This window comes from Harpia harpyja, chromosome 10 (genome assembly GCF_026419915.1).
Source record: "Harpia harpyja isolate bHarHar1 chromosome 10, bHarHar1 primary haplotype, whole genome shotgun sequence".
In the NCBI taxonomy this organism is placed as follows: Eukaryota; Metazoa; Chordata; class Aves; order Accipitriformes; family Accipitridae; genus Harpia; species Harpia harpyja.
This window is the reverse complement of record NC_068949.1, coordinates 4,077,862-4,092,340: the sequence shown is the minus strand read 5'-3', so window position 1 is coordinate 4,092,340 and position 14,479 is coordinate 4,077,862. Positions and strand designations below refer to the sequence as shown.

The 14,479-nt window shown below is 36.9% G+C and overlaps 1 protein-coding gene across 2 annotated transcripts; it reads left to right on the top strand.

The window, feature by feature from the left end:
* The first annotated feature begins 2,416 nt into the window (after positions 1-2,416).
* Positions 2,417-14,408, top strand: DNAJC12 (DnaJ heat shock protein family (Hsp40) member C12). 2 transcript variants are annotated; one of them, XM_052798289.1, is made up of 5 exons: positions 2,417-3,651; positions 6,771-6,849; positions 9,207-9,346; positions 11,275-11,377; positions 13,246-14,408. In XM_052798289.1, the coding sequence occupies exons 1-5, from the start codon at positions 3,574-3,576 to the stop codon at positions 13,338-13,340; spliced, it is 495 nt and encodes a 164-aa protein (XP_052654249.1). In that variant the 5' UTR covers positions 2,417-3,573; the 3' UTR covers positions 13,341-14,408. The 2 variants fall into 2 exon arrangements, with proteins under 2 accessions (XP_052654249.1, XP_052654248.1); XM_052798288.1 differs by having other exon boundaries at positions 2,447-3,651; positions 11,176-11,377.
* The last annotated feature ends 71 nt before the right edge of the window (positions 14,409-14,479 follow it).

Genomic DNA, 14,479 nt, shown 5'->3' with positions numbered 1-14,479 from the left:
GTCTCGATAGAACTCGGCCACTTTCCCAGGATTTCTACCAACACAGAATTTCAGTCTAAACTTCATGGATATAAATTTAAATATTGTTTTGTTTAATGTTAGTGTTTAACATCACAGACTATTTGCAGAATAGTTTTAGTGAATTTAATACAACTGAATGCCTAAGTTTAGTGGCAAGACCAAGATTAGACAGGTGGAATATCTCCCTTGCAGGCCTTGATAACAACAGCTTTTAAAAAACTTTGGGTTAAAATTGTTGATACATGGTTTTTGGCTCCAAAAGGGATTATTTTACAGATAACTGGCTTTATACGTGCTGTATGTATTGGGGGGGGGGGAGGTTCTGGTTCTTTCGGGTATTGACAACCCCCCAAAAGATGTACATAACATTTCTCACACTACCTGTTTCTCAAAACAAGCTATGAAGTAACCAGATGTGAATCAGAACATTTTTATTATTCTGTGCAAATTTGTATGCAAGCATTCTTTTTCCTTACTGAAGCTGAGGCAGGATTCAGATTTCTTAAAAAGCACGCGCAAGATGCTTTTGTCAGCATATAAAGCAGAGGTGTGACTTTAATATTGTTGTTTTGGTGCTTATTTATGTGAAGATTGCATTCTAAGGAGGAAAACATGTAAGTGGTACAGGTGTATGGTCTAAAGCTTTCTGCAAAGGTATCGGTGAGGAAATGATTCAAGGATCCTAAAGCTGACTCTAATATTGCAAGCATTTATACGTGTTAGTGATGTTGTTGCAGTAGTTACCCCTAAACTGGGAAGTCAGTTTGGTAGTTCTTAGGCCCTCTTCTATTTCTGCAACTCCGAGCGTGTGTGGGGACAAGGATGGAGCATGAAATGCAAAACTCGTTTCAGTTATATTGTGCCTTGAACTTGTTGAAAATGCATACTCTGCCCTCAGGAAGCAAAACAACTGAAGTCAGTTGAGAAGAACTGGTACTGGAAGATTGGATGTATTCTATGGGAATAAATTCAAATAGAGATTTCCAGGTCTTGCTGTTTTATTTAAACGGCCATTTATGACTTTTACAAGTTGATGGTAAAACTCCTGTTGTACTGAACCAGAACTTAGTTTCACTCTTGGCTCTAAACAAGCAAAATTGTTGATAATGTGTTAGGAATGAATGGAAATGTGTTGTTCGTGGTTGGGTACAGAGAACAAATAGATTTCCTCACTTTCAGTACTGTTTGTACATTCTGAGCAACACTAACCAAAATGTGTAGACAGAAGCTGTGCCATCTCCTGCGCTGTGATTCTTTCAAATAAAGTTTACGTCCTGAAAGCATTCTTTATATTTTTTTTCTCCGTATTATATACAGGTTCTCTTGCTCTCCTTTTTTTGATGATGCTTTGCTCTGTAAGTTGTCCCACTGAAGTCAGTACGAGCAGTAAAAGACCGAGTTATTATTCAGTATCAGTATGTTGTGTCCTCCACACGAAAACCTTTAGACTGTGCTATGGGACCCTTTGCACCCCAAGCACTGGAAATCTCATGGTGGTGAGGGGGGCACAAGTACGGTTGCTGCTGCAGTTTGGATCAAATCCCTTGTTAATTTGGTCTGAACAGACAAGAGTATAGATGGGACCAAGGCTTCAGTGAGCAAATTCCCTGTGAACAAGCAGCTTGCAAGTCTCAGAGTTTTGTCGTCTGAATCTAGCTCTTGGACCTGCAACTCACCCTGCAGCACAGCAATAGCCACTGAAAGCTGGAGGGGAAAAAGGGTTAAAGAGCCTTCCCTTTCACCTTATGCAAATATGCAAGGAATACTTGGACAAGAATGGTATGTCAGGAGTGCTGTTGGGAAGAGGGACAGCTGTTTGTTTTTCATCCTCCCCCAAAGTACAATCTATTTAAATATTTACATGATCTCTTGCTAAAAGGCTTTCTTTTCTTTCCTATACTTTTCTGGTTTATTATTAAGTTATGAATGGGGGAGAGGGAGAGATTTGTAATTGCTAATTCTTCTGCTTTATTGAAAAACGGTATAATTCTGTTTACCCAGAGAAATATGGTAGTAGTGTTTTCTAACAGATTTAAATGGTTTCACTGAGGCCTGTGCTTTGCTGTTTAATATTATTGCTTCTTCTTTTCATGTACTTTACATATTTTATAATCTTAATAGGCTATCTGAACATACAGTAAAAATAGGAAATTTCAGACAATACAACCTTGAAGAGAAAGCAGACTAATATTTTATGTAGATAATTTCAGAACATTAATAATATAGATAATAAAATAAAGCACTTGTAAATGCAGAAATTATGTATTCAGTATTTTATAAACAGTTCTGAATGGCCACTAGGTCCTTCACTGATAAACACACACCTGTTCCAGCCTTGGTCACACCCTGTGTATCTGTTCTGTGTAGACTCTCCTACTAGGTCACTGCATCTAAAATTGTCTAACTATTCAAGGCGTCTATTTGTAAGTGTTAGTTTAAAGAATCAGCAATATTTAACGACATGAAACATCTTGGATTACAAAGCTCTTGCAGGGAGGGAAGTGAAAATAGAGCTCCTTTAGGCTCCAGAGGAAAGACTTCAGCAAGTGGTTAGTATTACACCTAGGAAGTAATCTTTTTAAAAGAATAGATCACAGGAGACACTACAGTTAAACATGTCTGTAGTCTTTGTTGGACTGAGGCCTTGATCATTAATCACAGTTCAAAATTAAAGGTATTTCACTTCAATGTAAAATGAGTTTTACAAGGAATGTGGTTTGCACACAATACAGACCTTCAAGACACAATTTGAAAGTAATTTAGCATGAGAAAGTCTGTATTTAATTAGATAGTAGACAGTAAGTATATCATGTTGTCTTTTCATAGTCTTAATTTTGTCAGACATGCAACTGATGTACAAGAGCTGTTTGTTTTTGAAGAGTGGTACATCTGTACACTAGGTAGCCTTCAAAGAGTGAAGATTCACCCCTTTCTGTTGAAGTGACTGGCAGACCTCTGAGAGGCTTTGGCAAGGTCAGTACTTCATTCTCAAAAGTTCGTAGCCCTGTAATCATTATTTTGGAAGTAATCTTTACTCTCTTCTATGATTACCCATATAAACACCTTGTCAAAGACTGTGGCAAAAGTTGCAATTAAAAATTAAGCAGAAAATATATTTTAGTATATGTAGGCTCAGGTGCAGGAAAGCCTTTAAGTATGTGTCTGATTTTAAGTGGCTATACACGTGATGGCATGATCTAAATCTCAAATACAGCTAGATTTTAGTTAGTATCCACAACTCTCTTCGGTCTGGACGGGACCCACCGTTTAGTGTCGAAGTGACTTTGGCAACTACAAATCCCAGGGAGCATTGCCATTAGCAGGTTTGTGCAACCGGATTGGCATCCTGCAGGGACCAATGGCAGGCAGAGAATTCAAGAAAACCCATGCGTGTCAGCTGCCAGTATTAAAAAGCACTGGAGAGAGCTGTAGACCTGAGTGGAAATTGCCCGTTTCCCTGGGCTACTTTTGAACCCTTGTGTGAGCTTTGTATTGATATTATATTTTACATCTCTGTGCCTGGGCTTGAAAAAGACAGCTGGACTCGTCTAGATGGATGCAATTCTGAACTGCAGACTGGATGACTTGGAAGATTACTACAACTTGCTAGGATGCGACGAACTATCTACGGTAAGAGCCTTCCCTACCTCCCCTCCAGGTTAATAACATTTTGAACGTGCTTGTCCGTCTACAGGGGGGGATTTGAAGTTGTTTATCTCTACAGGCAGGACTATTTGAAATGCGTTGTGAACCTTCTTTCTTGCCACTTTTATCTTTTAGTATCTTCCTTCATAAAGCTCTAGTTTCTGATCTATATACTGATGTTAAGATCCTAGGATAAGGCTTATATTAAAAGTGTCTTATACAACAGGATTGTATTATAGATACAGCTGAAACAATGGTTTATTCATTAATTTAGTTCAACATGTGATATGGTTATGAATCATGAGCCAACTGCATGAATTTGACAACATCCAAATAATATTTTGGAATATATTTTTGGTTCTAAAAGATGAAAAAAGCTATTTATATGCAACTAATACAAGTAATTTTCATAGCTGTAGGTCACTGATAATGCTATTGAGTTTCTCAAGTTTTACACATATTTTTTAAATGTTTTAAAAACTGTATTCATTGGTTGGGAGGAAAAACAAAAATAATATCTCTTTTTCATTCATCATATTAATGATTTTTAAATGCTAATTTTTATGACATTCAAATACTAGTTTTACCAATTTTTTTGGTAGCAGATATATACTTTATAATGAGATCTAGCTAAGCAATTGTTGAATGACTTGTAGCTAAAACAAGTGTTCTTCCTCCTAAAGGTGTCCATATAACATTTTTTGCATAGTCTGAGTTAGTCTTATGCTAATATTTTTTAATCTAGTTGTTATATTAACTGGAATTGTGTTTCAATTTTGGAAAAGGAGTTTTGATTACTCTGCTGTAATGAAGGATGTATTCAGTGTGGATAAAAGCTGTATTTTTCTCAGTAAATTTAATCAGATGCTCTCATCTGTCCTAGTGGTCAAATGCTGGGAAAACACCTCTGTCTTTTCTGTCACTGAAAGCATACTAGTAAGCATCTTCGATCTGTTACAGAAGGCAATTCAAAGCTTTTCCTGAGATAACTCCCAAGAAATCATCCCAGCAGAGGGCGGTGTGAAAGTTTCTATGTAGGCTTGTTTCCTAGATGCTGTTTCTCATTTTCTACCTCACACTAATTCCTTAAGGGCTTAGCAACTAATGAATAGTTCAAGTACCTATGATAATAATTTTTCAAATTGCTGAAAAATGAAATTAAAAAGATGGAATAAATCTTAATGGGTTCTGAAAAATAATCTGTCAAGTATTATTTATTGAGAGAAGCAGCAGATGTTACTGGGTTGTTTTTGACATGGGAGTAGGAACTGAGATCACAAGTTGACTGAGTACCATGATTGCCTTCCGTCAGGATGGTGCACGCTACTTCTAACATTTAACAGAAATTTGAAGCATTACGGGTGTTTTGCAATCACGTTACTCTGTATATGCAGTCAAGTATTTGTAGCAGCAGAGGCTTCTTTAGGCATATACAGCACATTCCCAGCTGCAGTACTTTCACCCAAGCTGTTGAATATGCTGGTCTTTATCTGACCTGGTTAAATTTAAGCACAAATAGTCTCAATTTCTACAGATTTTCCCTGTATTCAAGTAAACACCCATGTTCATTCTTGGCTTATTGTGGAATTGAGCTCATGGACACGTAGTTCATCTTCAGACTTGAGAGGAAGAGGGAGATTTAATCTACATCCTTCTTCCAAGAACAGTTTTATTCATATATAGTGTGTATTGGGTACCTTTCTTGGTAAAACATCTCACTGAATATTTTATATAAATTTCATATGTTTTGTATAAACTTCCTACAAACTTTTCCTTCTACTGATTTTTTTTTTTTTCTTTTAAACTGAAGACTTCCAGGCTACCCCTCTGCTACTGTACATATTTTAACTTTAAAGTTCCCCTTTATATAAATACATTTTAGAGGTGGTAGCTAGCTATATAGTAACGAGTTTCAACAAGTTCTCTGTACAACATATATATTTTTAAATGTCTTACTGACTGGAGGTATACCACGTTATATCTGTCCCTCTGGAAGAAGTTACTGAGAGGAGCGAAAAGTGTAGAATTCTTAAAATACCACTGTAGACCACATTTTTCCCAGCATGTGACAACAAAATTTTGCCAGCTAGTTGAGTGAACTGTAATTTTATTCTGAAGAAAAAATGTTATGAGCCTTAATTTTGAAATAAATCATTTAAATTGTGCATGGATATCAGGGTTTGAAGGATGGGGAATTTATATAAACAGCCTTTCTAGCATGGGAAAGTATAGTAGCTAATTGATATCTTAGGGCAAAATGTTGTAAAAGCTTAAGCTATACTGGAATGATATAAAGAAGTTTTGGCTTCTGAATTATAATAAGAAGCAAGATACTTTGAAAAATCTGAAAATTAATCTAAGCTGATGCCCACTCCAGTGGTTTCCTGTATTTTGTTAACTGTTAATATGTCTTTGTTTTTCCAGTGGTTGTAATACTTTATGGTACTATAAACTGTGTGGGAACTTGTAATTAACTAATAAACTAATACATGCCAATATTCTAATATTGCTTATAAATTTATTCTATTCCAAGCCAACTGTTTTGCACAGAAAATTAGCTTGACAGGAAGAATGGGAACTGCTAGTTATCTAGCTTTGGGGTACCCAAGATGGAAGTCATGTGGCACTGGCTAAATTTCCTATGAAGAGGATATGGAGAAAGCCACCCAATCCCACAAATTGATTGTCAGCAGTACAGAAGGTCTTTGCTTCCTGCAATGAGACTTTGTTAAATGTTAGAGTTGATTAAACAAAGTGAAGAGCAACTGAAGTGATGCATTTTGCCTATGTGGTCAAACGTGAGGAAAGGGTTTTGCATGCATGATCTTTACACATCTTTCTAAAGCCAACGTGCCATATTGGATGACTGAACTTCACAAAAACAAGAATAAGGATGAGTGTATGGAAAATGAAATTAAATAAGCAGTGTTACTGACAGATGGTTGTTGTTACCTATTTTGCTTGCACTAAAGCTTGTAAAAATGAATAGGAAAAAATCTTTCAGCATTCTTCGTTGTTCCTCCCAACTCCTTTCAAAAAGCTAATTTGAAGATTGTTTCTGTGTGTATATATTTACTCACTTAAAATCTTGCTATTATGTTTAGGTTGAACAAATTCTTGCAGAATTTAAGATTAAAGCCCTTGAATGTCATCCTGACAAACATCCTGGAAACCCCAAAGCAGGTATGTATTCTTCTCTGTTTAAAAACAATCTATTTTTTTCTTATATTAACATGACTAAGATATTAATTTCAGCCTTAAAACTTTATTAAATATTCTTTTTCCCCAAATATATTTTAATTGTCATGTGTATTGAGCATACTGTCTTCAAATAGCAAGCTTGAATATTTTTTCTAATACTTGCACACTCCTAGGAGGACACTTTTTGGATTCCCCCCCCCCCCCCCCCCCGGACTTTCATTTTTTTCTTCTTTCTGTGGTAGAACATCTTTTAATACAGAAATTATTTATGGAGTGTATCCCTTTCTAGACCTATGAAGTTGGCTTGCTTCCATGCTCAGAGGCATTCAAGTGCCATACTTGCGTCAACTAGTTAATTTGCTTCCACGAACAAGCCCATCAGGAACACATTAAATGTACTTTAGTTTCTTTTAATGTAATTTAATGACTGGAAATAAAAAGAAGCCAACACCACATGAGTAGCCATCTGTTTCCAGAACAGCAGCTAACATTTGCGTTTATGAAAGTGTGCAGTTCATTATACCTGTGATGGCTAAGCAGCACCCAAGTTATTTGGAGACAATCTTACCCACTGATCACCACAATATAGCTGTAATCAGTGCTCACCGATGTCTGAATAGTTTATATTCTTGTAATAAAGGTTGTTCTGATCATAAGTATGGTGCCCACCAAAAATGTGTTATAGAATAATTAAACAGGCTTCTCATTTTGATTAATGCACAACACTTTTCCTTTGGATTCTTCCTATTAGTTTATGCTTCTGTTCAGTTTAACTATAAACTGAACACCACAGCCCACCTACCCGTGTGAGTTTGACCTCATCCACACCCTCCTCTGAGACAGCAGAGCTGGGAATATAGCCAATGTTAAATGAGACTCCCGCTCCACTGCCTCCAGCAGAGCTCTCAGCGGGGCTTGGCTTTCCTTATTGATGTGCCATCCTAGCCTAGAATCAGAGAGCTGATGGGGGGGGGGGGGGCTTGGAGGGTGGCATTAAAGGGCAAAATAGGTAGCATTTTTCACTTTGAGATTCCCTGACAAGGAACCCCCCGAGATTTGGTGTTTGAGAGACAATCTACCACCTATTCACAATAACCTGATCACTAATATTTCATTTATTTTAAATGATAGCACAAGTACCAATGAAACCAATGGAATCACCTTTGCAGAAAATTCTGGCTATGGCAGCAGGGAAATGAGACTATTCCAGTACATGGTCCTGTTCTGCCTATACCACCTGGCAGTCCTGCCCTGTCCCCCATTCATTGAAACTTAACTCAAAAAGGGAGGCGAAGTGCCAGATGTTGGAGCAGCTTTGTTAAGAAGTAGTATTTTATTCTCCATTTACCTGAACATGCTGTATTTACATTAAATACCTTTTTACAGTACTGGTGAAAGTTTACTTTGTATTTTTTATTTCATCAGCTTAAAGCTCAGTAAAGAGTAATTAAAGTAGACCTTTTATTTGTTGAAAACTAGAAAAAGGAAATCTAATAGAACTGCCCCCTCAACCTGTTGTCTGTTCTTTGATTTATAGTTATCAATTTTGATTAGTGTTTGGGCTTAGTGTATGTCAAAAGAAATCTCTAATTTGTAAACTGGAATAAATGAATAATAATGATGATAGATCACTGTAACATAGGTGACTCATAGATAAAATCTAAATCTTTATAACCCTTCTACAAATAGTAACATGCAGCTGCATCCTTAGTAACCATTTAATGAAAAATTACCCTGTAGTGACAAATACGAGTTCTCATTCATGCAGTCTGGTATTCAAGACAACATTTTAGCCCATGTAGAAAACATACCTAATATAAAGCCCAAGTTACTTAATTTGAACAATATTTAGATTCCTCTTCTTGCCTGTCAATTTTTGCTTGCGCGCCCTCCCGCCCCCACCCCCGCTCATGTTTTTTTGGTGGTGTGCTTTGCTCTGACTTCCTTGCTGCTGTGGTTGTATGTTCCTTCTAAGCATTATTACTCTAGTTCAATTTCCCTTTTTAAGGTTGTCTGCAGGGGGCGACTTGTGCCTGCTGTACTCTGTAGGTTTCTCTGAACTTAAATTCAGAAGATTTTGAACCCGGTAGACAAATCAGCATTTTAGTCCTCATTTGAGAAGGGTATCAGTTGTCCACCAAAGGTGCTATGATCCTAAAGCTGGCTAAAACTGTGCAAAGCTGTAAGCAGAACAACCACATACCCTTGTCACTTAGTCCTCCTTCTGTCTCCTCTGCTCTGTTTGCTCTAAACCATTGTTGGCAGCTCCTCTTTCACATGTGAACTAATTTCTTTGAAAACAAATATTGGCTTTAGTATCTTTTTGGTTTGTGTTCTAGTGGAGAATTTCCAGAAGCTGCAGCAAGCGAAGGAGATTCTTACTAATGAAGAGAGTCGAGCACGTTACGATTACTGGCGACGAAGCAAAATTACCATTCCATTCCAGCAATGGGAAGCCCTGAGCAATTCTGTGAAAACGGTTGGTGTTGTCTAAGTTTGGGCATTCAGGAGGAGGGGGAGGTAGGGCTGGTCCAGAGAAAATGTTGCAGTGAGTGAGGGGATGATTTACAACACTTCTGCTGCAGTGGTGGGTTTTGGGGATGGGTGTAGTGCAGAGTGATTCCTGCACTAAGGATGTTAAGGAAATGCAGGAAAAATTGGAGTACCATAGAAGCCCATTCACAGAAGGCTTGTAGGCTAGTGGTTTTAGAGTGAATTTATCAAGTTGCTGCTTTTATGTGTATTATATGAAGTTTAAGTAACTTAAGGGCTGTTTTCAAATGCTTCAGCACACTGCTTTTGTAGGAACCTTTTATTTATTTTCAAACTTAAATTAAAGCTAGGACCTTTGTATAATATATTCTCCTTTTGGTATATTGCTTATCAGATAGGTTTTCTTGCTATCTGATTAAATAAAGAGCTCACTGAAAAATCTAGAAGATAGGTTGCTTGGAACCCTGGGCTTCACACAGGTCTTTGGAGGAGCCCTGCTAAGCTAGTGGGGTGATTTGTGACAGACACAGATGTTCTAAGGGTTGTTTTCCCTCCTACTTTTGCTAGTGAGATAATCTGGTATCATGTTCCTAGTTGTCCTGGTTTCAGCTGGGATAGAGTTAACTGTCTTCCTAGTAGCTGGTACAGTGCTATGTTTTGAGTTCAGTATGTGAAGAATGTTGATAACACTGATGTTTTCAGTTGTTGCTCAGTAGTGTTTAGACTAAAGTCAAGGATTTTTCAGCTTCTCATGCCCAGCCAGCGAGAAAGCTGGAGGGGCACAAGAAGTTGGCACAGGACACAGCCAGGGCACCTGACCCAAACTGGCCAATGGGGTATTCCATACCATGTGACGTCCCATCCAGTATAGGAACGGGGAAGTGGGGGGCAGGGATTGGCCGCTCGGGGACTGGCTGGGTGTCGGTCGGCGGGTGGTGAGCAATTGCACTGCGCATCATTTGTACATTCCAATCCTTTCATTATTACTGTTGTCATTTTATTAGTGTTATCATTATCATTATTAGTTTCTTCTTTTCTGTTCTATTAAACCGTTCTTATCTCAACCTACGGGTTTTGCTTCTTTTCCCGATTTTCTCCCCCATCCCACTGGGTGGGGGGGAATGAGTGAGCGGCTGCGTGGTGTTTAGTTGCTGGCTGGGGTTAAACCACGACACTAGTAGATCCTAATTCCATAATGTTTGAATTTTTTTTTTTTTTCTGCAGTATTAGGGTGAATGATAGTTACAAGTCTACATTGTCATATTTTAAGGCAGGTGAATAAATGTTTCCCTTGCCCATTCTGCCCACCTCAATTCTGCTTACGAGGGAAGTTTGAGCCTCTTCAACTAAAGCATTATGCCTGAGCTTCAATGTTTGCTGGAAGTATCCCATCAAGCTTAGTTCCATTCCAAACAGAAGTCATTCCACGGACTTTCATAGTAAATGTTTCCAAATTGTCTTGCTTTGAAAGGGCACCTTGAAGCCAAAGACAGCTTTGAAAATGGAAATTTCTAAGTCACTCAAGCCCTCCTAAAAAAGTCATGACAGAAGAAACTGGATAAAAGACCCTTAGAATTATTTGATGCACTTGTACATTTTGTTCTTCATCCCCACCTGACATAAACTATCCTCTCAAATGCTATTTGCAATATGTAACTGTGCTTTCCCCTATCCTATTGACCTGCAAGCTTCTCTCTAATATGTGCTTTGTTTAACCGTTTATTACAGCGATATAAGAAAGAAAAGAGACGTTCATTAAAAGTCTTCTAAAGCATAGGAATTAGTTCTTTATTTGTAATTTTTGCATTTCTTTAGTCAATGCACTGGGCTGTCCAAAGTAAGAAGGACCAAATGCTGGAAGCTCCTGACTTGAATAATAGCAACAGTATAACTAATGAGATTTGGACCCAACAGACTGAAAACAATGAAGATGGATTGTCAGATGGGAATAGGGAGCAAGGAGATGTTGCAATTCCTGATGCGAAACCACAGTCTTCAAAGAATCCAGACTCCCCCAGTAAGTAAAACCAGCAGTTACATAAAATTGCAGTATCCAGGGATTGGCCTGAAATGGATGCTTTTAGTCATGAGAAATTCTCCTCCAGAATCATATGTTTAACTGGTAGCTTTTTTAATGTGGTTTTGGGTTGGGGTTTTGGTTTTGGTTTTATGTTGTTTATCATTAATTTAATTTTGAAGCTTTCAGACCTTTCTTCCTCCCTACCCCATGTTTGCTTGCCTGTTTGCTAGTAAAACCAAAAACTGGAGAAGAAAAAAATTCTCATTAAGCCAAAATGGAAAGTTCAGTTTTGCTGCTATACCAAAATGAAGGAAAAAAAAAAGAAAAAAGAAAAAAAGTGCAATTCTTTTCAGTGATATTTTAAAAATAACTCTTAAAACTGTTAAATAAAATATTTAGGTATTATATTCTTTTTTTTTTTTATCCAGCATTCAGTACTTCTGTAGAGTTTGCATCTGATGAGTTAATGAGGACTAAAAATTGAGACTTGAAGGCTTCTTTTGTATTTGAACAGGTTTTTTAAAAAATAGTGCATGCACCGGAATATATGTGTATTTCAAAAGCTGTCATCTGGCCATTTAGTATTTCCTGTCTGTTGTCTAGGTTAGTATGCCTGAATCAAAGTTTACTTACCACAATGGCCACCCTCTGTTCCGCTTGATCCTTCAGGAGTTTCATAATCTTAGGCTTATGTTATCAGAGAACTATTATTAAATAAAGTCCTGTAATTTCTCTCCAGCTTGATCAAACAGGAAATTAAGTTGAACTGTGAGGGTAGCAAAACCTAATTTAATCCCAAACATTTGTGCAATGAAGAAAATGGATAAGAAAATTTTACAAACAAATGTATGTGAGGCAAACTAAAAATTTTATATTTAAAAAATATGCTCTATAACATTATACTATTTGCTATTTTTTGGTAATTAAATCATCACTGTATCCTTTGTAGAACAGTAAAATTTCAAAGTAAAGAAAACATCATCTCGTTCCTTGTAATGGTGAGCTTTCTTTGCAGGCATCTTCTTTCTCATAATTTTTTGAAGCTTTAGTTTAATTTCCATAGATTTGAATGGGAAAAATATCAAACCCATCAAATGCCTAGTTAATTTATTCAGTGGGCATATATTTATATTAATAAATGTTAATATTAGAATATGTTTATTTGACAGGGCCTGTATGTGCTTCAGTGTTCATACTTGATGTTAGGATGTTGATAATGCTTTTGTTTGGGTCCAGGAAAATGTATTATATTGGATTCCACTTTTAAACTGGGATATTTTTTGTTCCTGTCTGCTGGTCTGTAACAATTACGGACTACGACTCCATGTAGCTATTTCAGCCTGAATAAGAGGTTTTAACACTAAGTCTGGTAATAGGTTTCAGCTTCCTGATATAGGAAGATCACATTTTGGTATTAACAGCCCATAGATCATAAAAACATAGTGCATGGTCTGAAAAACTTCACTCTCTTGTATGTGGAAAGGGCCATCTGTACCTTCCCTCCACACTGCTGCCTTTCACGTACTTGGAGATTTATCATGTCACCCTCTATCTCTTCTTCTTTCGATTAAGCAAACGCAATTTGTTCAGTTTTTCTTTGTAAGTCCTCTTTTCTGGACTGCCATCATTCTTGCTGTTCTCCTTTGGACTCTTCCCAGCTGATATACATCTTGAAGTTTGGTGTTTGCTTGAGTTCTTGTTCAAACGGTGCTAATAATACAGAGATTGTCCCTACTAGTCAAGAGCACTGGAAGTGACCAATTTTTTACTTACTTTTTTGGGAGAAGATTATCAAGTATTATTTCAGACAACTTAGTTTTATACATGTTTATAATAATATACTTGCCTTTCTCTTTTTTCCTCAGGATTTTCAGAGGCAAATTACTGGCATCTGCGTTTCCGCTGGTCAGGGGATGCTCCATCAGAGCTTCTGAGGAAATTCAGAAACTATGAGATCTAAAATGCAAAATACACAAGAGCGCGAGATCATCTGTTCAACAATTCAGTATTTTTTTTTGCCAGCAGTTATAAGTTATTTGTATTTTGTATTCGTTCATTGTGATGTGAACGTTGTTCAACTAAATGTCTTAATACTGATTCATTAACACACATGCTATGAGCATTATAGATGGAGGTCTTTAATAAGCAAATTTTAATAAGTAAAGCCGTTTTCAGTATTAAAGTGATTTTAGTGATTTTGTGAGGTTATCTAACATCTTATATATTGTTTCTTGTATTCTTAAATATTGTGTAGTGAATAATATTTCTCTCAATGCTGTGATGTTATAAAGAATGTACTCTCAGTAGAACCAAAAGTCAATGTTAGACTCCAGCATATCATCCTGTTCAGTGATGATCTTCCAAAAGCTATATGACAATGAACTTTAAACAAAACTGTGCTTATTTCTAAACTCTGTACTCTGGTTCACTTCTCCATTGTATTGTACTTACTGTAGAGATTTATAATGCATGCACACACAATACTATTACAAACTTAACTTGTTGGAGAATAGCGATCTGATGATATAGATGAAATAAGAACCTCCTTATTATCCAAGAAGGTCACTGTGATAGATCAAGCACCCTTAAAAATCATTTGCTTTCTATCTTAACAAGTATACTTTTTGCACCAGCTATTTATTTTGGAAGTTCCAGAACTTCACTTTTCCAGTTAGCAACCTTCTTCTTCTTAGGATTTATTGGTGGACAACTGATACCCCTTGTATGTGTGCCAGCATTGTCCTGTGGCTTAATAGTAATTTCCCTTCCTGCTCTGGCCTGGTAGATGGGGTCTTATCAGGGTTTTGTATGGTGAGGAATGAAGAATCAGGCCAGTCAGCATTAATGTGTACAAAATCTCACATGAAAGGTTTTTGATATTTTGGGCAACTTTTCAAATTCTACATTGTATTTATTTATTTCATATTTGCTTTCTTCTTTGTAAACCTGGCTAATATGTCAGGTATTGACATCGTGTTTTTCTGCAGGCAAGTAATTCTGTCAGCAACAAATAAAACTGCATATGTACAAAAAAGGGTTGTTTTCATTTTTTAAATTGAAATCCTCTACCCACCACAGAGATCCCTTTTGAATTTCTTG